Here is a 26,154-nt window from a genome sequence, read left to right as displayed (position 1 = left end):
TCTATCTCATTGCTCTTCATAGGTAGCCCCATTTGCCCTACTTTTCTAAATAGCTTGTCCCTTAAACTAGTTTTGGGATAGAAAAAGTGACAGTTCCAACACATACATACTTTATGTTATCTTGATATGAGGCATTTTTACTTGTTAAACAACAATAAAAAGTTAAATTCCATATTATTAATAGATGAGAAGTAGATGTGGGTTGAAATACTAGCTCTGCCACATCATAAGATTATGACCTGGGCAAGCTTTTAAATCTTTCTGATGCTTCATTTCTTCTATAAAATGGCAATAATAATAATTGTGATTGTTGGCAGGATTAACTGAGATGGGAGTCATCACATGTTGTATGTTGTTATCTGCTGATACCATTATCTTTATCATCATGTTTATTAGGTATTTTTTATTGGCTCGTTCTGATCCGGATCCTAAGGCTCCTGCTAGTAAAGCCTTTACTGGCTTTATTGTGGAAGCAGACACCCCAGGAGTACAGATTGGAAGAAAGGTAAATGTGTACTTATAGTGACTAATGCCTCCAATATTTTTTTAACTATAAATTTAAAAATTACTAATTTCAGTTTCCTTTATTGAAAACATTTTGTTTGCATTAAGTTGCAATAGAAATAAAGCTGCATTTGATGTTATCGGGTAAAATAATCCTTCCTGAAGATTTTTAAGTTGAGAATAGTCATTTCAAGTCATTTGAAAGAGTGGCCAAATTGTATACAATTTGTATGCATATACAATTCTGTATGTTTACAGTTTGCCTATATTCCCATTGCTCCTGCTTCTCATGCTGCTTATTAAAAACCATATTATATTTTTTTCTTAAAAAGGGTCATGGTATCTACAACTTCCTCTCAAATAATTCAACAAATAATGCTATAGCTAATAGTTATACATACATACAAAACACAGAAATAAAGCAGATATGCCAAAATTGGTGAATCTAGGCAAAGGTATGTAGGTATTCATTTTACTCCTCTTGCAATTCTTCTGTTGGTTTGAAATTTTTAAAACAAAACATTGAGGGGATATAACTATCTTGGCAATTTCTTTTTTCATATATATATATATACATATATATATATATATACACATATATATATATATATCATTGAAGTATAGTTGATTTATAATGTTGGGTTAATTTCTGCTGTACAGAAGGGTGATTCAGTTATATATATATATTTTTCATATTCTTTTCCATTATGGCTTATCACAGGATATTGAATACAGTTCCCTGTGCTATATAGTAGGGCCTTGTTGTTTATCCATTCTGTATATATTAGTTTACATCTGCTAATCCCAAACTCTCAATCTTTCCCTTTCTCACCACCCACCTTGGTAACCACAAGTCTGTTCTTTGTGTCTGGGAGTCTGTGTCTGTCTTGTAGATATGTTCATTTGTCATGTATTTTAGATTGCACATATGTGCTCAGTCACATCCAACTCTTGTGACCCCCATGGACTATATAGCCTGCCAAGCTCCTTTGTCCATAAGATTTTCCAGGCAAGAATACTGGATTGAGTTGCTATTTCCTATTCCAAGATTCCATATATAGGTGATATCGTATTGTATTTGCCTTTCTTTTTCTAACTTACTTCACTTAGTATGATAATCTCTAAGACCATCTAAGTTACTGCAAATGGCATTATTTCATTCTTTTTATGGCTGAGGAATATTCAATTGTGTATATATACCACATCTTCTTTAGGTTGGGTTCATGTCTCACCTATTGTATATAGTGCCACTAGTAACATAGGGGTACATGTATCTTTTCAAATTATAGTTTTGTCCAAGAGTGGAATTGTTGGATTATATGGTAACCCTATTTTTGTTTTTTTTTGAAGAACCTCCATACTGTTTTCTAGGCTTCCCTGGTGGCTTAGATGGTAAAGAATCTGCCTGCAATGCAGGAGACCCAGGTTCAATCCCTGGGTCTGGAAGAGCCCCTGGAGAAGGGAATGGCTATCCACTCCAGTATTCTTGCCTGGAGAATTCCATGGACAGAGGAGCCTGGTGGGCTATGGGTTGCAAAGAGTTGGACACAACTGAATGACTAACATTTTTGCTTTCATACTGCTTTCCGTAGTGGTAGCACCAATTTATATTCCCATCAACAGTGTAGGAGGGTTCCTTTTCTCCACACCCTCTCCCACATTATTTGTAGACTTTTATTTATTTATTTTTTAATTGAAGGATAATTGCTTTACCGAATTTTGTTGTTTTCTGTCAAACCTCAACATGAATCAGCCATAGGTATACATATATCCCCTCCCTTTTGAACCACCCATCTCCCTCCCCATCCCACCCCTCTAGGTAGATACAGAGCCCTTGTTTGAGTTTCCTGAGACATACAGCAAATGCCCCTTGGCTGTCTATTTTTCATATGGTAATGTAAGTTTCCTTGTCACTCTCTGCATACATCTCACCCTCTCCTCACCTTTCCTCATGTCCATAAGTCTGTTTTCTTTGTCTGTTTCTCCACTGCTGATTCTTCAGTACCACTTTTCTAGATTCCGTATATATGCATTAGTATACAGTATTTATCTTTCTCTTTCTGACTTATTTCACTCTGTATAATGAGCTGTAGGTTCATCCACCTCATTAGAACTGACTCAAATGTGTTCCTTATTATGGCTGAGTAATATTCCATTGTGTATATGTACCACAACTTCTTTATCCATTCATCTGTTGATGGACATCTAGGTTGCTTCCATGTTCTAGCTATTGTGAATAGTGCAGAAAATGAACAATGGAATACATGTGTATTCTTTTTCAGTTTTAGTTTTCTGAGAGTATATGCCTAGGAGTGGGATTGCTGGGTCATATGGTGGTTTTATTCCTAGTTTTTTAAGGAATCTCCATACCATTTTCCATAGTGGCTGTGTCAGTTTATTTGTAGACTTTTTAATGATGGCCGTTCTGACCAGTGTGAGGTACCCATTGTAGTTTACATTGCCATTTCTCTAATAATTAGTGATGATAAGTATCTTTTCATGTCCCTGGCAATTTCTTATCAAGTTAAACATGCACTTACCACATACTCACACTCCTAAATATTTATCCAAGAGAAATAAAAACAAGGACCTATGTTTATAGCAGCTTCATTTATAATTGCTGAAAACTTGGGAGTGGCAGGACAGTGGGGGATGTCCATCAGCTGGTGAGTAGATAAAGGATATATGGTACATCCATATAGGGGAATGCTACTCTGAAATACTGATCAGCAGCAACATGGATGAATCTTAAAAGCACTCTGCTAAGTGAAAAGTCAGATACAGAAGGATGACCTTATTCCATTTATATGACATTCTGGAAAAGGAAAAACGTATGGACAAAATCAGATTTGTGATTTCTTGGGATTGGGAGTAGAGTAAGGGAATTGACTAAGAGAGTACGAGGGAACTTTTAGGCATGCTGAAATATCTTCATTGTGGTAATAGTTAACATATATACATCTGTCTAAACTATTAGAAATGTATGTGTTAGAAGAGTTAAATTTTTCTATACGTAAATTCTATGCCAGAACACCTAATTCTCAGAGGTGGAGATAAATGTTAATAGAAGTTCAACTTTTACCCAGTACATTGCTAGCTCTATTAAACTAAAATTAAATGTTCCAAAGCAAATTATATTAAATGGTTTTACTGACATTTGTGGTAAAAAGATAGTCTTCAAACATACAATGAAATCTGTCTTTGTGGGTAATATGTACATGTAGACTTGAGACTACTGTTGGTTTTGTTGGCTAAAAAAGACGAACAACTTGAGAGTTGTGAGTTAAGTTTTATTTGGGGCAAAATGAGGACTGCAGCCCATGAGACAGCACCTCAGATAGTTCTGAGAGACTGCTCCAAAGAGGCAGTCAGGGAACGTTAATATAGAAGATTTTGGTGAAGGGGGAGTTCAATGCAATCCAGTGCTTACTTTACAGAAGGTTTTCTGCTAGTCCCAAGAAGCTAATGTCAACATGAAGGGATTTAGTGATTTTCTAGCCATTCCCTTCTCCAGGAGATCTTGACTCAGGGATTAAACCCAGGTCTCCTGTACTGTGGGCAGATTCTTTAATGTCTGAGCCACCAGAGGGAAATGGGAGGGAGGAGTGGCTTAATAGGAGTTAAGTTTCCCAGGAGAGTCTGTGGGATCATGAAATCAGTTCCTGAAAATATCCAACTATCTAATGAACTGGTAGGTCTTTACCAGGGCTTCCCTGGTAGCTCAGCTGGTAAAGAATCCACCTGCAATGCAGGAGACCCGGGTTCAATTCCTGGGTCGGGAAGATCCCCTGGCGAGGGGATAGGCTACCCACTTCAGTATTCTTGCCTGGAGAATCCCCATTGGCAGAGGAGCCTGGCCAGCTACAGTCCAGTCCATAGGGTTGCAAAGAGTCGGACATGACTGAATGACTTAGCACACAGCACAGATCTAAAGACCTGTTCTGCCAGACACCCTGGAGCACAGAGTGCCTCATTCCACCCTGAACTCCCTCAGGAGGTGTTGGAGGTCAGCAGCTGCAGCAGCTCAGGGTTCAATCTCTGCAAAGGCAAATGGCGACTGCCCTTGTTGTTCAGTCACTGGCAGATGCTCTCAGCAAGTGCCATTTGTCATTGACAGGTAAGTGACAATTTGTAGCCAACAGTTTCAGAGTTTGTGAAACGTTGTTTTAGATGAGGGTTTCACAAACTTTTTTTTTTTAAAGATGTAGCATACTTAAGTATTTTAGATTTTGAGGGCCACATGGTCTCTGTCACAAATACTCAGTTCTCCCTTTGTAGCAAGAAAGTAGCCATAGAGAATATGTAAATGAATAGGTGTGACTGTAGTTCTGTAAAGCTATATTTAGAAAATAGGCCTTGCAGGCCATAGTTTGTCCACCTCCATATAAGGCAATTGCAGAAAATCTTAAAGTCTTTAACAGTGCTTAAAGCAAGAATTTATGCTAGCTCAAAGTATGTTTCATACTATGTATTGTTTTCCTTATTAGGAATTAAATATGGGCCAGCGATGTTCAGATACAAGAGGAATTGTCTTTGAAGATGTGAGAGTGCCTAAGGAAAATGTTTTAATTGGTGAGGGAGCTGGTTTCAAAATTGCAATGGGAGCATTTGATAAAACCAGACCACCAGTAAGTAAGATGACTTAATAACCTTTATAGGAGATTTCATTTATTATATTGAATAATTTGGTTTTAACATTGTTTGCTTGGTCTGTATTTCTTTTTAAATATCTGCTTTTATTAAAGATGGAGGGATTTTGGTTTTTTTTTTTTTTTTTAGAATTCTTCAACATTCTTGCTATTACAGAAATTATTTTAATAAAAGCAAAATTACTGTAGTTGTTAGATTTACAAAAAAGCATTTCACACTTAATTTAATCATTCCTGCTAATGTGTACTCATTCCTCTTGCCTCATTCATTAAGAATATTTCCCGTGAGAAGCTTTCCCCTGTTAAACAGAAAGAATGATTTATCTCTAGGCTATGATCCTGTGCCTTAAAAAATGCCTTCCATTAACCTTTAATTCATATAAAATATAAATTTAAATGCTTGTCATTTCCCCCACCCTTTATTGCCTTAAGGTATAGGTCGGCTTCTCTTTGTACAAACTTTAACTTAGATTTTAAGCAAGTAGCCATTATGTGTGTGTTTTAAAGACAACATGAACTTCCGCTTTGTAAAATGTATTGCTAGGTAGCAGCTGGTGCTGTGGGACTAGCACAGAGAGCTTTGGATGAAGCTACCAAGTATGCCCTGGAGAGAAAAACTTTTGGAAAGCTGCTTGTAGAGGTAATTTTAATACTATAGTTGTTTTGTTCAAATGTAAAACCATTCATTTTCACTTAATATTTGAAAACTATCTTTTAAATAAAAAATAGTTTATTTCTGCTTTGGTAGCAAGAAGATAATGTGAAGTGGAAGTGTCAGGGTGGGTTTTAAGAATACCTTTGCATATATGTATATGTATATATAAAAATTTATTTGGCTGCACCAGGTCTTAGTTGCAGCATGTAGGATCTAATTATCTGACCAAGGATTGAACTCCAGCCCCTTGCATTGGGAATGTGGAGTCTTAGCCTCTGGACCACCAGGTAAGTCCCAAGAGTAGATTTTCTTTAGACGCTGCTACTATTAATATCTGTTGTCTGCTTTGGGATTTATGTTAATTAAGAAGAAAAAGAACAGCTAATATTTAACTGCCTGTATTATCTGTACACTCTTTTTTGTTTGTACTACAATTTCCATTAAAGACCAGGAAGCTGCAGTTTAGAATAAATAATTTGTCCAAGGACATACAATTTAGAAATCAGAGATCCAGGGTTCCATTTCATGCTGTTAATCCATGTTACTTCTCATGTCTTCTTGCTTATCAAATAATCAAATAATTTTAGTACTATTTGTTAGTGTTGTTTTTTGGCTACACAGCATGTATTGTGGGATCTTAATTCCCCAACCAGGGATTGAACCTGGGCCCTTGGGGCAGTGAAAACTCAAGAGTCTTAACAACTGGATTGCCAGGCAATTCTCAAGAACTTTTTAATATTATCTTTTCAAACATTTATGCTTCCCCATTGTCTGTATTCTCTTCTGTAACTCCTTCTGTAACTATTGGTTGCACAAGGGACGCTCCCTATTTCTATCCCTGTGTGTCAGTGGTTCTCAACTGTCTGGTGGAAGATAGGTTTTAATTTTCAGTCAACTGTGGACCATTATTTTTTTAAAATATAAGAAAGTCACACTATCAAATTGTTACAAATGCTTACTCTCACTTTGTGTATCATGAACCAGTGCAGTAACAATTTGTGTTCTATAGATGAAACTTGGATTAGTACACTTCTGTATCTCAACCTCAATTATGTAATTTATTTTTGCTATAATCTAAATAACTTTCTCAGATTTGCTTTTCAGTTTTTTTTTTTTAACCCTATGTCTAATCTCCTCTTCAATCCATTTAATGACTTTTTTCATTTATAGAATTTATGTTTGGTTCTTTTTCATTTCTACCCTTTCTTTTATGGTGGCCTGGTTTTTCAACATAGCTTCTCTTTCTCTTTTTTTATCTTTTTAATTATATAAAGCTTCAGTTATGGTCACTTTCTGATTTTTTTCTGTTATTTCAAGTTCTTCAGTTCAGTTCAGTTCAGTCGCTCAGTCGTGTCCGACTCTTTGCCACCCCATGAATCGCAGCACGCCAGGCCTCCTTGTCCATCACCAACTCCCAGAGTTTACTCAAACTCATGCCCATTGAGTCGGTGATGCCATCAGCATCCCATGGTCTGCCGTCCCCTTCTCCTCCTGCCCCCAATCCCTCCCAGCATCTTAGGGTGGCTGTTTTTTTGGTCTACTGCATCTGATCTCTCTGTTATGACCAATTATTTCCTGTCTTAATTTTTGCTCATAAGCTTATCTGCAGCAGCATTCATTAGTTTCCTTCAATGCATTGTGGAAGTATCCAAGAGACCAGTTTTTGTATGTTTTTGTACTTTTATCAGGTAGCCCAGAGGTTTCAGTATTCTTAGAGCTGTTTTTCCCACATGAATTTCTCCACTTGTAAAATCCTATACCACAGCTGTATACATTGATTACATGCTTAAAAGAGATTCCTTTTTTAAATCTCCCAGACAGAGTCTTGGGCAAGAAATAAGCTTCTTTGTGGTCTTCTTGCCTTGATGAGCTAAGACTTTTAGTTCTTCCTTTGGAAAGAGTTCTTATAGGCAGAGAATCTCAATTTCAGCCCCTCATCTTTTTCATTCTCACATTTATCTCCTGTTCTCTGTTCATTAAAACTCCAACTCCTATCACGTTAGACTCAGATCTCAGTCTGATTTTTTTCCTTCCCCATGTCATTGCTTCTCAATCAGGATTAAATTTTTGGAGGCCCTTGGAGATTTGTTTCTTTCCTTTGAGTTGTTTTATTTTGCTTTTATTTTTTAAATAACTTTATTTATTGGCTGTGTTGTGTCTTTGTTGCTCTACTTGTGAGCTTTTCTCTCGTTGCAGTGAGCAGGGTCCACTCTCTCAGTTGTGGTAAGCAGGCTTCTCATTGGAGTGACTTCTCTTGTTGCGTGGCAGAGGTTTCAACAGTTGGCACCTGGGCTCAATAGTTGCAGCTCTTGGGCTCGAGAGCACAGGCCCAATATTTGTGGCACACTTGGTTAGTTGTTCCATGGCATGAGGGATCTACCTGGACCAGGGATTAAACCTATGTCTCCTGCATTAGCAGGCAGAATCTTTACCACTGAGACATGAGGGAAGCCCCCTTTTGTTTTTAAATCAAGCATTTCTTTGTGTTTGTGGACAGAAAGAGAGTCTATATTAGCTCATTTATGTCACCAGAGCTATATGTATACAGATTAGTGAAATGTATGCTTATTATTAAATGTTAGTTTAGTTTAATCATAAACAGATAACATCATTTTCAGGTCCTTCTCACCAACTGTCTGATATTCTTCTGGCTATTTTCAACTCAAAATGGAATCTTTTATGTTCCTTTTCTTACAGACTCTAAAGATTCTTTTTTGTATTTTTACTATCTGCAGAATGATATTTTTGCCTCATGGCTCTTACAGTTAAGTATAGTAAGTCTGTCTTTTTGCATACTACTTTTCTAAGCTAAACAAAGGAGATATTAAGCAGCTGATTTAAGATTTTTTCTTTTTTTTAGTTTTAAGGGACATTATTGAGTATAGTATTCTAATCATAGCTCTCCTGTTCACTCCCATGTTTATCATTGTTGTTATTACTACTTCTTTCTTCAAGAGAACACTGTGTCACTATCCTCATAGTGCTTAATTTGGTGTGGGTAAAGAAAACTGACAAAAACAGAGGATGGTACTTTTTCTTATCAGTAAGTAAAACTAGGAACACTGATAACAAATTACTGGATGATAAAATCTCTCAATAGTAGGCAATAACTGCCTATTCCTTTGTCTAGTCAAAATCCTCCATCCAGGTTAAAGTTGGAGTAGTTTGGGATGATATGAAAGAATCCCTTGTGAGTTACTGTCATTTGTATTGATTATTATTGCTAGTAGGCAATATCTTTTCCCCATGATTTCCATTTCTTGGTGGGAAAATGGACGAGGAGAAATACTGTTTGGGACTTGAGACTGAAATAAGATATACTTAGAAAGAAATATACTTATGTCTCCTTTTTTAACCACCTTATGCTCAAAATTCTTTCATTATCTTCTCATCACACTCAGATCGAAATCCAGAGTACTTGCACTGATGTTCTGTCATCCACACTGACCTTTTGTTGTTCTTTTTATGTTTACTTCTCCTGGCAGATATCCACTTCCTCATTCATTTCATTAAAGAATGTACCCTTGATTACCCTGTGTAAAAGAACACCTGAAACACTTGATATAATGATGACTGTGACTGATGTGTGTGTGCTCAGTCATGTCTGACTCTTTGTGATGCCATGGACTGTAGCCTGCCAGGCTCCTCTGTCCATGGGATTTTCCAGGCAAGAATACTGGAGTGGGTTGCCATTTCCTTCTCCAGGGGATCTTTCCAACCCAGGGATCGAACCTGTATTGCTTGTGTCTGCCACATTGGCAGGCTGATTCTTTACCGCTTAGTGCCACCTGGGAAGATCTCACTTTTTTTTCTTCATAGCTCTTAGCACTGTCCAACATTGTATCATGTATGCTTTTGTCTACTGTCTTTCTTTACTGCCTCACTAGCATGTAAGCTCCGCCCAAGAAGTAAAGTTCTATTTGGAAACCTTTATACTTCTAGCACTTATATTTTTCACTGTGAACTTCTCAACAAATAGTATTGCATGCATTAATTGATTTAATCCTTGAGGAAGGCCTGAATTGCTATAAACTTCCATCTTAGAACTGCCTTTGTTATGCCCCATAGATTTTGGAATATTATGTTTCTGTTTTCATTTGTCTCCAGGTATTTTTTTTAGTTTCCTCTTTGATTTCTTAAGAGATCCATTTTTTTTTTTTTTAAATAGAATGTTGTTTACATTCCACATTTTTTGTGTTTTTTGCAGGATTGTTTCTGTTTTTGATTTATAGTTTCTACCACTATGGTCAGAAAAGACATTTGACATGATTTCAACCTTGTTACCCTTATTGAGACTTTTTTTGTGGTCTGACATGTTATCTATCATGTAGAATGTTTCATTAACTCTTTAAATAGAATGTGTACTCTGCTCTTTTGGGGTCAAGAATATATTTTTCCAAAGTTGTAAGCATACTTCATATTTGAAACTTTCACATATCAAGGTATGGTGGACATAGTTCCATTCTATAATATATCTTGGCCATATAACTCACAGATGACTTACTGTCTCCCATTGAAAATATTTGTCTAAGTCTCCTAGTTGATTAGGCTTCCCTGGTGGCTCAGATGCTAAAGAAACTGCCTGCAATGTAAGAGACCTATGTTTGATCCCTGGGTTGGTGACATTCTCTGGAGAAGGACATGGCATACCATTCCAGTATTCTTGCCTGGAGTATGCCATGGAAAGATGAGCCTGGTGGGCTACAGTCCATGAGGTCACAAAGAGCTGGACACAGCTGAGTGACTAACACTTTCCCTGTTTGATTATGAACCTCTAGAGGATAAAAAACATCTTTTATTTGTCCTTGTCATTTGCCCATCAGCACCTGATAACAGTGCCACATTATTTGGGAATACCAGACCACCTGACCTGCCCCTTGAGAAACCTGTATGCAGGTCAGGAAGCAACAGTTAGAACTGGACATGGAACAACAGACTGGTTCAAGATAGGAAAAGGAGTATGTCAAGGCTGTATATTGTCACCCAACTTATTTAACTTATATGCACAGTACATCATGAGAAACACTGGACTGGAAGAAGCAGAAGCTGGAATCAAGATTGCCAGGAAAAATATCAATAACCTCAGATATGCAGATGACACCACCCTTATGGCAGAAAGTGAAGAGGAACTAATAAGCCTCTTGATGAATGTGAAAGAGAAGAGTGAAAAAGTTGGCTTAAAGCTCAACATTCAGAAAACTAAGATCATGGCATCTAGTTCCATCACTTCATGGGAAATAGATGGGGAAACAGTGGCTGACTTTATTTTTGGGGGGCTCCAAAATCACTGCAGATGGTGATTGCAGCTGTGAAATTAAGAGATGCTTACTCCTTGGAAGGAAAGTTATGACCAACCTAGACAGCATATTAAAAAGCAGAGACATTACTTTGCCAGCAAAGGTCCATCTAGTCAAGGCTATGGTTTTTCCAGTAGTCATGTATGGATGTGAGTGTTGGACTGTGAAGAAAGCTGAGCACTAAAGAATTAATGCTTTTGAACTGTAGTGTTGGAGAAGACTCTTGAGAGTCCCTTGAACTGCTAGGGGATCCAACCAGTCCATCCTAAAGGAGATCAGTCCTGGGTGTTCATTGGAAGGACTGGTGCTGAAGCTGAAACTCCCAATACTTTGGCCACCTCATGCGAAGAGTTGACTCATTGGAAAAGACCCTGATGCTGGGAGGGATTTGGGGGCAGGAGGACAAGGGGACGACAGAGTATGAGATGGCTGGATGGCATCACAGACTCGATGAACATGAGTTTGAGTAATATCCAGGAGTTGGTGATGGACACGGAGGCCTGGCGTGCTGTGATTCATGGGGTGGCAAAGAGTCGGACATGACTGAGCGACTGAGCTGAACTGAACTGATGGCAATTTTCTTTTAAAAATCCGAAGCGAGCACAAAAAAAGACAATCTCTTTAACAAGTGGTGCTGAGAAAACTGGTCAACCACTTGTAAAAGAGTGAAACTAGAACACTTTCTAACACCATACACAAAAATAAACTCAAAATGGATTAAAGATCTAAATGTAAGACCAGAAACTATAAAACTCCTAGAGGAGAACATAGGCAAAACACTCTCCGACATAAATCACAGCAAGATCCTCTATGACCCACCTCCTAGAATATTGGAAATAAAAGCAAAAATAAACAATTGGGACCTAATTCAACTTAAAAGCTTTTGCACAACAAAGGAAACTATAAGCAAGGTGAAAAGACAGCCTTCAGAATGGGAGAAAATAATAGCAAATGAAGAAACAGACAACAGATTAATCTCAAATATACAAACAACTCCTGCAGCTCAATTCCAGAAAAATAAATGACTGAATCAAAAAATGGGCCAAAGATCTAAACAGACATTTCTCCAAAGAAGATATACAGATGGCTTAACAAACACATGAAAAGATGCTCAACATCACTCATTATCAGAGAAATGCAAATCAAAACCTCAATGAGGTACCATTACATGCCAGTCAGAATGGCTACTATCCAAAAGTCTACAAGCAATAAATGCTGGAGAGGGTGTGGAGAAAAGGAAACCCTCTTACACTGTTGGTGGGAATGCAAACTAGTACAGCCGCTATGGAGAAGAGTGTGGAGATTCCTTAAAAAACTGGAAATAGAACTGCCATATGACCCAGCAATCCCACTCCTGGACATACACACCGAGGAAACCAGATCTGAAAGAGACACTTGTACTCCAATGTTCATCACAGCACTGTACAGCAGATGAATGGATAAGAAAGCTGTGGTACATATACACAATGGAATATTACTCAGCCATTAAAAAGAATACATTTGAACCAGTTCTAATGAGATGGATAAAACTGGAGCCCATTATACAGAGTGAAGTAAGCCAGAAAGATAAACACCAATACAGTATACTAACGCATATTATATGGAATTTAGAAAGATGGTAACAATAACCCTATATGCAAGACAGAAAAAGAGATACAGATATATAGAACAGACTTTTGGATTCTGGGAGAAGGCAAGGGTGGGATGATCTGAGAAAACAGCATTGAAACATGTATATCATCATGTGTGAAACAGATCGCCAGTCTAGGTTGGATGCATGAGACAAGTGCTCAGGGCTGGTGCACTGGGAAGACCCAGAGGGATGGGATGGGGAGGGAGGTGGGAGGGGGGTTCAGGATGGGGAACACATGTAAATCCATGGCTGATTCATGTCAATGTATGGCAAAAACCACTACAATATTGTAATTAGCCCCCAACTAATAAAAATAAATGGAAAAAATAAATAAATAAAAATCCCGGGAGCTGCTCAGAAGGATCCATGTAATTTTTGTGGTATTTTTATAAAAAATGTAAAACCTCATTCCAATCCTGAGAAAACATCATGCAAACCCAAACTATGGGACATTCTACAAAATGTAACCAATCAGTATTATTCATAAGTGCACAATGGTCATGAAAGAGAAGGAGAGACTGAGGAATCCTAACAGCTTTGGGAAGACTAGGAAGAAATAACAATTAAATACAGTTAGAATCCTGGATGAGATCTTACAACAGAGATAGGACATTGGTGGAAAACTTGGCCAAATTTGAATAAAGTATATAGTTTAGCTGATGATATTTTACCAATGTTAATTATACTATGGTTTTGTAATATGTTACCACTGGAGGATGCAGATTTTAACTTTTTAAAAGTCTGAAATTAGTTTTTAAAGTTAAAGTTTCAGGGGAAATAATTTTAAATTAATAAATATCCTTAAACTTTTTTTCTGTTTAATTCTAGCACCAAGGAATATCATTTTTGCTGGCTGAAATGGCAATGAAAGTTGAACTAGCTAGAATGAGTTACCAGAGAGCAGCTTGGGAAGTTGATTCTGGTCACCGAAATACCTATTATGCCTCTATTGCAAAGGCATATGCTGGAGATATCGCAAATCAGCTAGCTTCTGATGCTGTTCAGATTTTTGGAGGCAATGGATTTAATACCGAATATCCTGTAGAAAAATTAATGAGGGATGCCAAGATCTATCAGGTAATGTTAAAAATGATTATGGTTGATTTTTAAGGAACATAATATTCATAAATCATATGGTAGATTAAAGATTTTGTGTCACAGGTAATAATAAATCATCATAATAAGTGGCTGTGAGCCTAAATTTTTAGAACTAATTAACACAAAGAAGAATGTTACTTTTAAGTATATGCCTTGAGTGAGCAAGCTAACAAAGCTAATAGTGTAGACATGTAGATTTATCTGAATAACCCTTCTTTAATTCTTAACATCCTAGCTAATTGTAACCCACTCTTTGCTCTCCTTAAAGTTTGCATATCACTTAAACTAATTAAATTATTTTATTTTGAATCTTACCTGACAACTCTTGAGGTCATATTTAGGAGGTAAAAAAACATGAGGAGAATGGCTTCTTAATTAAATTGATGGTTAAGAAAACTTAGAGATAGTAGTGATTTAGTAAATAAGATATAAATGCTCATGCCACATGTATCTTAAATATTTATCAGCCATGCTTCTCTCCTCCATTTCTCCCTCAGTTACTCCAATATCTCCTCCATTACTTCCCTCAATCCCCAGGAAATTATTTGACAAATCTAGTTATTTAAAATCCAGAGGTAGAATCATAGAATGTTAAAGAGAGAAATTTAGACAGTGCAGCCCTTCAATTTAGATTTGAAAAAACTGAGGACCATAATTTGTGCCTTATCCAAAGTTCCAAGTTTATTTGATAATGCTCTCCCTTCCCTGGAGCCTTTAATTATTACCTTTTTACTTTTCTCTGACATCTGAACAAATAGTTAGAAGTTTAAACTGGAAGAGAGGCTGTCTTCTAGGAATACTTAACTGAACAAAACAAATCCTTCCAGCATCTTTTTTCATTAGCAACTCAGTTCCTTAGGAACAAAAAATAAAAGTTAGGTTTAAGAGTAAGAATAGAAAATGACTGAAGGTGACAACTAGCTAAAACAGCTCAAAAAAGTTGGTTAAATATTTCAGCAACATTAAACTTTAGATTTCCCAAATACTTTTTGAAAGTTAATATCCTTTTAAGACTGTCCTCCAAAATTTTGGTAGAGTTCTTATAATAATTTTAACTAATCTTTAGAAAATTATGTATTTTCATGGTTTTCAGAACATCAGGTTTCAGAATCACTGTAGATTATAGACCGTATGTATGGTTTGATTCAGTTTAGTATTGGAATGGAGTTTAGAGTACTGTCTAAAATACTGAGGACTTACATATGAAATATATTTAACCCACTTTTTTTTTTTTCCAGATTTATGAAGGTACAGCACAAATTCAAAGGCTTATTATAGCCCGTGAACACATTGGCAAGTATAAAAATTAACCAGATCGCCATGTTAATAATTGTTGAGTAATTAGAATATGATGTACTTTTTAAACTGCAGGAGAGAGGAAACGCTTTAAGGTTTTTTTTCCAGTGAAATTTTTAACATAGGTTCTCTTGTACTAAACCTGTACAACTGATTCTAATAGTATTGGGCTGGCCAAAAAGTTTGCTTGGGTTTTTCTATAATGTTATGAAAGAACCTGAACGAACTTTTGGGCCAACTCAAAACTTTTATACTTTTGTTTAACTTTATGACTTGCCTTTTCTATAACACATTTGGTTTTATTAAAGTTATGCATTTTCCTTTAGTTCCATTGTACCTGAATTACATTAACCTAGAAAAATACATTTGGTTTGTTATTTTACCCTCTGAAAATTAGAGCAACAGAAATTTCTTGGAATTTCAGTGTTTTTCCAAAGACAGAAAAGAAGGTTTATAAAGTATTCAGAATGTTCCAAAATTTACATTGAGAAAATATTCTAGGATTTAAATAACTTGTCAGTGACTTTATATAAGTGACTAATATAAGACTTACTGGTCTTATATTAGAGGAATTAATTTTACTGCAATTTGGAAAGCATTTGGTTTCTCTTTTGTACAGTAATAGTCAAAAATTTGATGTTCATATTCTCCCTTTATACAGTGACCAGAAGTTACATAAAGTTTTAATTCTGAACCCACATAATTCTGAGCCCACATTTCACTTGCCTTAGTTTTAAAAAGTATGACTCTATTGGCCCCTGGTTAACCTTTGGTCTATTGTGTACAATCTGATTTCTTGCACATACATTCTAAAAATAAACTTAAATAAATTTGTTCAGTGTTATGTATCTGTTCAATTTGTGTATCTGTTTGTATTCTTTTCAAGAAGTCTTATTATTTCATTTAATAGTGTATACTTGATTTATTTACTATGATGGAAAAAAATTCATGTTTTGATTTTGAACTGCATAAAGTTAGCTGTCCATATTTTCATTAGATTGCATTATTAGATACCTCAGAAAATATCAATATGGAATAATGAAAGGACCAAATATGAATTTACTATTTCTTTGTAATTCTAAACGTTGAATACTGCTAAAATATGTTATACCAGATGATATTTCTTATGTCACTTATTTTCCAATTCCGATACCAACTGGGCATCCACAGTTCAATCTTATTCTGACAATAATGCAGAATAGTTACCATCAGACTCCACAGGTTTAAGAACTCTGGCCCACTCTGCCTGAAGTGGTATCTCACTTCCAACACCACTTATAAATCCTGGATCCCCAGGCTACCCACACTTCTGTCCACTTTGGTTACAAATTTGGGTATTCCATGTCCCTGCCCTCAGGTGTGATAATTTGCAAGAATGACTCACAGAACTCAGATAAAACATACTTCCTGTTTATCACAAAGGAGGAAATGCAAAGGGCAAGGTCTAAGGAGAGACACGGAGGTTTCATAACTTCTCCCGACGCACCACACCTCCAGTACCTCAGTGTGTTCCTTGGAAGCATAGTTCAGCATATAATCTGGAAACTCCTGAATCTCATCACTCAAGTTTTATGGAGAATCTTCAGCCTTGCTCTCCTCCCCAGATGTCGGGTGGGGCTGAAATTCCCACCTGCATTAGTCAGCTAAGGTCGCTGTAACAAAATGCCACAGACTGGGTGGCTTAAACAACAGAAAATTTTTTTCTCAAAGTTCTGGAGGCTAGAAGTCTAAGACCAAGGTACTATCTGGGTTGGTTTCTGGTGAGGCCTCTCATCCTGGTTTGTGTAATACGCTGCTACCTTCTCATTGTGTTCTCACATGGCCTCATGTCTGCACAACCGTAGGGAGAGAGCAGCCACTGGTGTGTCTTCTTACAAGGACGCCAGCTTTATTAGATTAGAACCATACCTTTATGACCTCGTTTTACTTCTCTCAAGTCCAAAGCTTCAAATATGGTCACATGAGAATGGTTAGGGCTTCAGCATATGATGGCGGCAGGGTGGGGGGGGGGGGGCGCAGGGGGCGGGGGGCGACAGTCTAGACCACGACAGTACCCTCTAATTACTTGGTCTTTTTGGTGATCAGCCCCATCCTGAGCCTCTTTAGGGGTCCCACGCTGTCACTTCATTAACATAACTCTACTTTGATCTTTTGAAAGAAGTTCATTAGGAATAATATACTTCTGTTGCTCAGGAAATTCCAAGGAATTGATGAACTTAGAGCAGGCATGATCAAAAGTTGGGGAAAAAACCATAAAGGGAAGCAGGACCTTATGGTCCTACCCATCGCCACCCCTCCTTCCCCATGTCCTTCGCCTGCCTGTTGTCTGTGGGAAAACTTCAGCCGAAGAAAAAGTTTAGTCAGAGAAGTGAGAAGATGCAGAAGCAAAGAAAAGCAGTCAAATAGGACAAAACAGTAACAGTTTAGTCAGTGAGCAAAGTCAAGAACCTTTAGTTCCTCCTCCAAAGCTATTGAAAGTATTCTGAGCCATATCCCGTGAGCTGTATTATAGAGTCGGAAAGCCCCACCAGGTAAAAGAAGTTAACTACAAAATGACCAGACTGTAGCCGTGACAAGCTGCCACAATTCTGAGACTTTGTCTCAAGGAAATAGAAATAAACTGACCCTGGAACTGAAGATTAACTGTATTTAAAGCAATCAAGATGACCCTGGTCAGACCACCACATGACCAATTTCAAGATGACTGTCAGAGCTAACTGCTGTTTCTGCATGTGTCCCTCTGTCTAGAAAAGCTCTTGCTCCCTGATTGTCAGGTTGTGGTAAGTCAGGCTTTATATGTGTGTCCCTCATCCTCGCCCCCACCCCCAGCCATTTCCAGCATCCAAAATAAAGCAACCGTTCCACCAAACTTGCTTTGTTTTTCTTGTTGTTTTTAGGTGATTAAAAAAAAAACACACATTTAATTTTGTATTGGGATATAGTTGATTAGCAATGTTATGATAGTTTAAGGTGAACAGTTTAGGGACTCAGCCATATATATACATGTATCCATTCTCCCCCAAACTCCCCTCCCATCCAGGCTGCCACATAACATAGAGCAGAGTTCCATGTGCTATACCATAAGTCTTTATTTGTTATCCACTTTAAATATAGCATTGTGTGCATGTCCATCCCTAACTCCCTAACTGTCCCTTCCCCTGGGCAACTGTAAGTTCATTCTTGAAGTCTGAGTCTGTTTTAAAAATAAGTTCATCTGTATCATTTCTTTTAGAGTCCGCATAGAAGGATGTCACACACTATATTTTTCCTTCTCTGTATGACTTACTTCACTTAGTATGACATTTTCTAGGTAGATCTATGTTGCTGCAAATGGCATTATCTCATTCTTTTTAATGGCTGAGTAAAATTCCATTGTATATGTATATACCACATCTTATCCATTCCTGTGCTGATGGACATATAGGTTGCTTCCACGTGTTGGCTATTGTAAACAGTGCTGCAATGAACATTGGAGTGCATGTATCTTTTCGGATCATGTTTGCTCTGGATATGTGCCCCAGAATGGGATTACAGGGTCATATGGTTAGCTTTATTTTTAGTTTTATAAAGAACCTCCATACTATTCTCCATAGTGGCTGTACCAATTTACATTCTCAACAGTATAGGAGGGGTCTGTTCTCTCCATACCCTCTGCAACATTTATTGTTTTCTACCCACCTTCCTTTATTGGCTTTTGAGTGGCAACTGGCACACCCCAATTTTGGTTACAAGCTCACCCAGAGACTGAGGACAAAAACCACACACATTTCCTCTTACACCTCACTAAATTATAAAGATCTAATATTTTTATCCAAAAAGTTTAAATGGCTTTTTCATGCTTAACTATGAAACTGTTTTTTAATGACACAGCTCAAGATTGGTAAGAGATTGGGTCTCATCAGATATTACATTGAAATTACAAGTTACATGTAATATGTATGTTCCAAATGCAAATTTGCATTTACCTAAGTTAAAAAATTCACCTGCATAAAGCTTCTAGACATCTAATTGTATTCTAAAGCCATATAGTGAAAATATTAAAGTACCTTTGATAATAAGTGTTAAGCAATTATATAATTATCAATTAAGAGATTTTAGTCACAAGTAACCAGAATGAATTTAAGCTACTTAAGCAAAATATGGACAAATGTAAGTATATTGAAGTGCCTCATGGATCTGAAGGCTGGAATGGAGTCAGTTTTAGGAAGGGACTAAAACCAAAATAGTCTTTAGGAACCCATGAAATAGTACTTTCCTATCTCTCAGTTCTACCTTCTCTGCCATGTTGCATTCTTTCTTGATCTATAGACTAGCTTCCTCTACTTCTTTGATCTCAAGATAGAATAAAATCTAGCACCCTATATATTAGATTTCTCACCACTTAGAAAAGTTGACTGGCTAGGGCCATTACAGCCTGGAGTACAGGTCAGATTACAAGTATGATTTTTAATTGCTTACATCTGTGACTTGATGGTTCCTGGAAAAGACAATTTTATAAAACATCTGGTATATTTTTTTAAGATCTAGTATTTTTATGAAAAGTTTAATGAATGTTTAAGGAATCTACCAGAGTAATCAGTTTGCATATAGGAAGAAGAGATTGTTCCAAGAACCCTCTGGATTTTAAAAAAAACAACAAACTGTTTATATGGCTTCTAGAATGAAATCCATTGATTTGAATATATCCCTGTAATCAGATAATAAAAAGTTCTTTGGAGATTTAAGGTTAACCCTATAGGCAACAGTGTTTTTTTTTTAAGGTTTCACTTAACTAATGAATGAGAGGACTAAAAAGATGTTAAACTGTATAAGGGAGAACTTAAAGAACAGACATATCTACAGTTAGAAATGCTTAAAAGAATTTGCTAATATGTGTAAAACTGGTTATTAACCTGCAGGGTGAAAAACAAAGAGAGGGTCATTTTTTCTTTACAGGAGAAACCAGTTGTAATTCATGGTTCATTTCCATATTTCTCCATTTTCTACAATTTAATTTTTAACTCTACAGAGTTGTAAAAGAGTTAACCCAGCCAATAGACAATCACAGATATATACCTGTTCAGAAAATACCCAGAGGATCCATGAGACAATACCTTGATGTTGTTTAGTCACTCAGTCCTGTCCAACTCCTTGCAACACCATGGACTGCAGCATGCCAGAAGTCCCTGTCCTTCACTATCTCCCAAAGTTTCTTCAGACTCATGTCCATTGAGTCTATGATGTCATCCAACCATCTCATCCTCTGTTGACTCCGTCTCCTCCTGCCTTCAATCTTTCCCAGCATCAGGGTTTTCTCCAATGAGCTGGCTCTTCCCATCAAGTGGCCAAGGTATTGGAGCTTAAATTTCAGTATCAGTCCTCCCAATGAATATTCAGGGTTGATTTCCTTTAGGATTGACTGGTTTGATCTCTTTGCTGTCCAAGGGATTCTCAAGTCTTCTCCAGCACCACAATTCCAAAGCATCAATTCTTCAGTACTCAGCCTTCTTTATGGCCCACATCTCACATCCATACACGACTACTAGAAAAACTATAACTGACTATACAGACCTTTGTCGGCAAAGTGGTGTCTTTGTTTTTTAATATCCTGTCTAGATTTGACATAGCTTTCCTTCCAAGGAGCAAACATCGTTTAATTTTGTGGCTGCAGTCACCATCCACAGTGATTTTGGAGCCCCCCAAAATAAAGTCTGTCACTGTTTCCACTTTTTCCCCATCTATTTGCCATGAAGTGATGGAACCGGATGCTATGATCTTTATTTTTTGAATGTTGAGTTTTAAGCCAACTTTTTCAATCTCCTGTTTCACCTGCATCAAGAGGCTCATTAGTTCCTCTTTGCTTTCTGCCATTAGGGTGGGGTCATCTGCATATCTGAGGTTATTGATATTTCTCCCTGCAATCTTGATTCCAGCTTGTGCATCATCCAGCCTGGCATTTCACATGATGTACTCAGCATGTAAGTTAAATAAATAAGCAGGGTGACAATATACAGCTTTGATGTACTCCCTTCCCAATTTTGAGCCAGTTCACTGTTGCTTCTTGGCCTGCATACAGGATTCTCAGGAGATAGGTAAGGTGATCTGTTAGTCCCATCTCTTTAAGACTTTTCCACAGTTTGTTTTGATCCACACAGTCAAAAGCTTTAGCATAGTCAATGAAGCAGAAGTAGATTTTTTTTGGAATTCCCTTGGTTTTTCTATGATAACACAGATGCTGGCAATTTGATCTCTGGCTTGGGAAGTAGGAAATGGAGTAGGAAATGACAACCCACTCTAGTATTCTTGCTTGGAGAATTCTATTAACAGAGGAGCCTGGTGGGTGATAGTCCATGGGATCGCAAAAGAGTCAGACACAACAGAGCTACTGACACAGACAGAGATGGCTTTAGTTACACAATCAATTTGTTTACTTATATCCTGGTAAACAGGAATAAATATTCCTTTTGAATACTGCCATGAAATGTAAGGAGATTTAGTAAATGTTTCTAAATTCTGGGAAACAGTGAGAAACAGATACCATTTTAAAATTCCAGTTTATAAAAGCAGAGTCTACTAAACTGAAGATGAGACAGCCTAAAAATTAAAAAGGGTTTTCTCATATATCCATAAAAATAGAACATAACAGCTGCATGCATAAATAATATTCCAAACAAGTAGCCATGATTAAATTTCTCTCCTCAGTCCATTAAGTTCTCTATAAGTGTTCTGTTGGATCTTGGATCAGTAAACTACTTTCAAGAGGCTCTCTGCTTCAAGACAAAAGAGTTCTAGAAATCCTGATTGGATCCACTGGTATGGTGTGAAATCTGTCTATGACAACTTGAAAATGTGTGCCCGCAAAACTATTCTCTGATGTATATGCTGATAGTTCAAGGTACCTGATTCTTTCCATGAGGCTCTGAGACTGTCCCTTCCTGAATGCACTAATTTTGACCTGTAGGACTATAGGCAGAGCCTTCAAGCTAGCATTAGAATAAAACAGAAACTACAAATAACTGTTATTCAGGTTATTGTAACAATACTGCTGCCAACTAAAGAAATGTCACTTGCCATCCAGTTCTGTTAAGAATTAAGCTATTTAGTAGGGCAGCATAGAGACACAGATATAGAGAATAGACTTGTGGACACAGTGTGGGAAGGAGAAGGTGGGGACAAACTGAAAGAGTAGCATTGACATATATACATTACCATAATGGATAAAATAGGTACCTACTGGGAATTTGCTATATCATGCAGGGAGCTCAACCTGGTGCTATGTGACAACCTAGCGGGGTGAATGGGGTGGGTGGTTGGAGGGAGGTTCAAGAGGGAGGGGACATTTGTATACCTATGGCTGATTCATGTTGACATATGACAGAAACCAACAGAACATGGTAAAGCAATTATCCTCCAATTAAAAATTAATGCTGGTGAAAGTCGCCCATTCGTTTCCAGTTATTTGCGACCCCATGGACGGTAGCCTGCCAGGCTCTTCTGTCCATGGAATTTTCCAGGCAAGAATACTGGAGTGAGTTGCCATTTCCATCTCTGAAAAGAATGTTTAAAAAAGATTTAAAAAAAAAAAATTAAGCTATTAGCCACTGTAGTCACTGACCTTCAACACAACCTGAAAGGAATTAGGACAGAATGAAGCACTCTATGCTTTGGGAAAACTGCCAGAACAGACCTTTAGATAGATAGGTATTTTCAGGAGAAATTTTTTATGATCCTGGGTTCTTGCATCTTCTCATACTTAGAAAAGCACTAAAGCTATTAACTAAAATATCTGTTCCTCATGACTAGCAGCAATTTTCTATGGAGATGTGTGCTTGGTTGCACATACCCCTTTCACCAAAATAACATGTATACTGACTTTCCTCCTTACCCCTTCAGAACAGTTTCTCAGAGTTATTTGAGAAGCTGTCATCTAGGCTATAGTCCTCCATAAGACACTGAGTAAATTCAACTCACAGCTTTAAAAAAAAATTAATTTATTTTAATTGGAGGATAATTACTTTACAATATTGTGATGGTTTCTGCCATACACTGACATGAATCAGCCTTGGGTGCACGTATGTTCCCCCATTCTGAACCCGCCTCCTACCTCCATCCCCACCTCCATCCCTCTGAGTTGTCCCAGAGCACCGGCTTTGAGTGCTCTGCTTCATGCATCAAGCTTGCACCGGTCATCTATTTTGCATATGGTAATATACATGTTTCAGTGCTATTCTCTCAAATCATCCCACCCTTGTCTTCTCCTACAGAGTCCAAAAGTCTATTCTTTACATCTGTGTCTCTTTTCCTGTCTTGCATATAGGATCATCATTACCATCTTTCTAAATTCTATAAATTCCATATAATATACTGTATTGGTGTTTCTCTTTCTGACGTACTTCACTCTGTATAATAGGCTCCAGTTTCATCTACCTCATTAGAACTGACTCAAATGCATTCTTTTTAAAGCTGAGTAATATTCCATGGTGTATATGTACCACAGCTTCCTTATCCATTCATCTGCTGATGGACATATAGGTTGCTTCCATGTCCTGGCTATTGTAAACAGTGCTGCGATGAACATTGGGGTACATGAGTCTCTTTCAGTTCTGGTTTCCCTGGTGTGTATGCCTAGCATACAACCCAGTGGGATTGCTGGGTCATATGGTCGTTCTATTTCCAGTTTTTTTAAGAAATCTCCACACTGTTCTCCATAGTGGCTGTACCAGTTTGCATTTCCACTGACAGTGTAAGAGGGTTCCCTTTTCTCCACACCATCTCCAGCATTTATTGTTTGTAGACTTTTTGATGGTGGCCAATCTGATCAGTGCAACTCACAGCTTTTATGTTGTATGTTTTTTTCTGTTGACACCATGGACCAAGTGGTTTAAACAACAACTTATTTCTCACAGTCCTAGAGGCTAGGAAGTCTAAGATCAAGATTTTTGCCCTCTCTGCATTGCAGACAGAATTCTAATTCCTTGTATCTTCACAAGGCAAAATTAGGGTGAGAGAGCTCTCTGCGGTCCCTTTGATAAGGGCACTAATCCCATTCCTGAAGACTCTACTCTTATGACCTAATTACCTCAAGGCCCCACTTCCTAATACCATCATACTGGGGATTCAGATTTCAACATATGAATTTGTGTGGGGACAGAAGCATTCAATCAAATACCAAAAACCAAGACTGAGAGCTACAGTTAATTACTATACCCAATAATATAATCAGATATGTCATAATCAAATATATATAATATAATCAGATAGTAAGACAATAATCAGAATAGAAATTAGTGAAAATCTTTACAGTGCATAACTATTTCATAAGAATCTAACCATTACTTCCCCTGAGGGAAATAAGAGCATTGACAAATCTCCAGGGCCTTCTCAATTTTGGACATATTTATATTAATAATATTTTTATTATTTTTTATTTAATTTTTATATTAATAACATTTTACCTAGACAACTTTAAGCTATGGAAGGCTGAGTTGATCTGATATACTTACCAAATTTTTCTATAAAGCTCCCTAAGTATGGTGCTGGTAAAATACAAAATATGGAGCATATGAAATAAACTTAATTATTTCAAATATCTTTCTTTTTACGAGGTGAAAAAATAAATTTTCTATTTTCCAGTCTCCCAACCCTTCTCCTCCAGGAAATTTCAAATATACATTGAGATGTAAAATATATCCTGAAAATTTTATTTTTGTAGATTCAATATTTAACCTTGAAGGCAAAATCAAGAGATGTATATATTTTGAGAAGGCAAAATCAAGAGATGTCAGAAATGACCTGATTACTTAAGATAGGCTTATAGGTACCTGAGAAGGAACACTTGTGTATCTATTTGGTCAAAGGGGAAATAAATAATAACAAGTACAGAAAAATATAACATGATTGTATGGAACTTTGTTTCTCAAATGAGGAAGCTTCATTTCCTTTTTAAAAAAAATAAGTAAGACATTAAAATTAAAACATATAGAATACAGAAAATATATTCTAGTAAGACAAAATCTCTGCTATCTAGGAAGAAGGTAAAGAGGAATATTTTATTTTCCTAAGCAAGTCCCATAAAACCGAATGAACTTTGCCAAAATTTTAGCACCTTTCAGTGTTTTTCAGACTCAAGTATTACACACCAAGGCAAATAAAATTCACAGTCCTGAAGTATGTCTTTCACTATGCATTTTCACATTCGAGAACAAATTCTTACTATGTGAACATGAATTTTTTAAAATGTTTCTAAGCTAGTAGTTTCTATCAGAATGATTGTTTTCCTTTGAAGTCTACCTCATGCAAAGCACTACAATTAAAATTTTTTTTCTGTTAATCTGGGGACTAATCCATTTATACAAGTGCCTATTTATCTCTATAAACCAATCAGAACAGAGTTCCTTAATCTGAGGAATAATCTGATTTATTAGTTTACACTGCCCAGAAGTGGGAAGGTACTTCATAAATAAGAGGTCAAAGCCTTCCTCAATTAAATGCATACACATTGAGAACTTAAAAGTTTCAGATCGACAGTAACTTCAGCCACAGGCCAAAAGTAAACTTACCAGTCCAGATCTCAAAGTTGTTGTTTACCTTTTCCGTGGGCTCTAAATTCTTAGCTGATTGGCTCTGCTTTCACACACAGACAAGAGTGGATAAACAAGATTCTCTGTTGTCTCTCATCCATGAGAAAATAGGCTTCTATAGTAGACCGAGATGAATGGGTCATAAAAACATTGTCTCAATCATTGCTACCAATGAGATTAAATTATGAACTATGCCTGAAACAGAAACAAAAATAAGACATAAAAGCAGTAAGGCAGGCAAAACCTACATTAAGGTCCAAAACAGTTAAGACCCTATTGCCACATGGAGTGGCTGTGAGAGCCAAGCAAATCACCGTGAGAGCCAAGAAAAGAACTGCCCTGGCTTAAGTAGATCTTGAGGTGCCATTCTCAAGCAATGCAGTTTACTTGGCTTTATATGTTCAGTGTACATGGGTATCAAGGCAAATGTATAATTTTCAAAATAGTAAAATCATGATATATA

General features: G+C 37.0%; 1 protein-coding gene across 2 annotated transcripts in view; it reads left to right on the top strand.

Annotated features, from left to right (window-relative positions):
* Positions 1-15,989, top strand: part of ACADM (acyl-CoA dehydrogenase medium chain) — a 35,551-nt gene extending 19,562 nt beyond the window's left edge. For both annotated transcript variants that reach the window (XM_043876998.1, XM_043876997.1), the window contains exons 8-12: positions 397-505; positions 4,992-5,132; positions 5,698-5,793; positions 13,567-13,815; positions 15,075-15,989. In XM_043876998.1, coding sequence (XP_043732933.1) covers positions 397-505; positions 4,992-5,132; positions 5,698-5,793; positions 13,567-13,815; positions 15,075-15,146 — 667 coding nt within the window. In that variant the 3' untranslated portion in view covers positions 15,147-15,989. The remainder of the gene's footprint in view (positions 1-396; positions 506-4,991; positions 5,133-5,697; positions 5,794-13,566; positions 13,816-15,074) is intronic.
* The last annotated feature ends 10,165 nt before the right edge of the window (positions 15,990-26,154 follow it).

Source organism: Cervus elaphus, chromosome 20 (genome assembly GCF_910594005.1).
Source record: "Cervus elaphus chromosome 20, mCerEla1.1, whole genome shotgun sequence".
NCBI lineage: Eukaryota > Metazoa > Chordata > Mammalia > Artiodactyla > Cervidae > Cervus > Cervus elaphus.
This window is presented reverse-complemented; position numbering and strand designations above follow the sequence as displayed.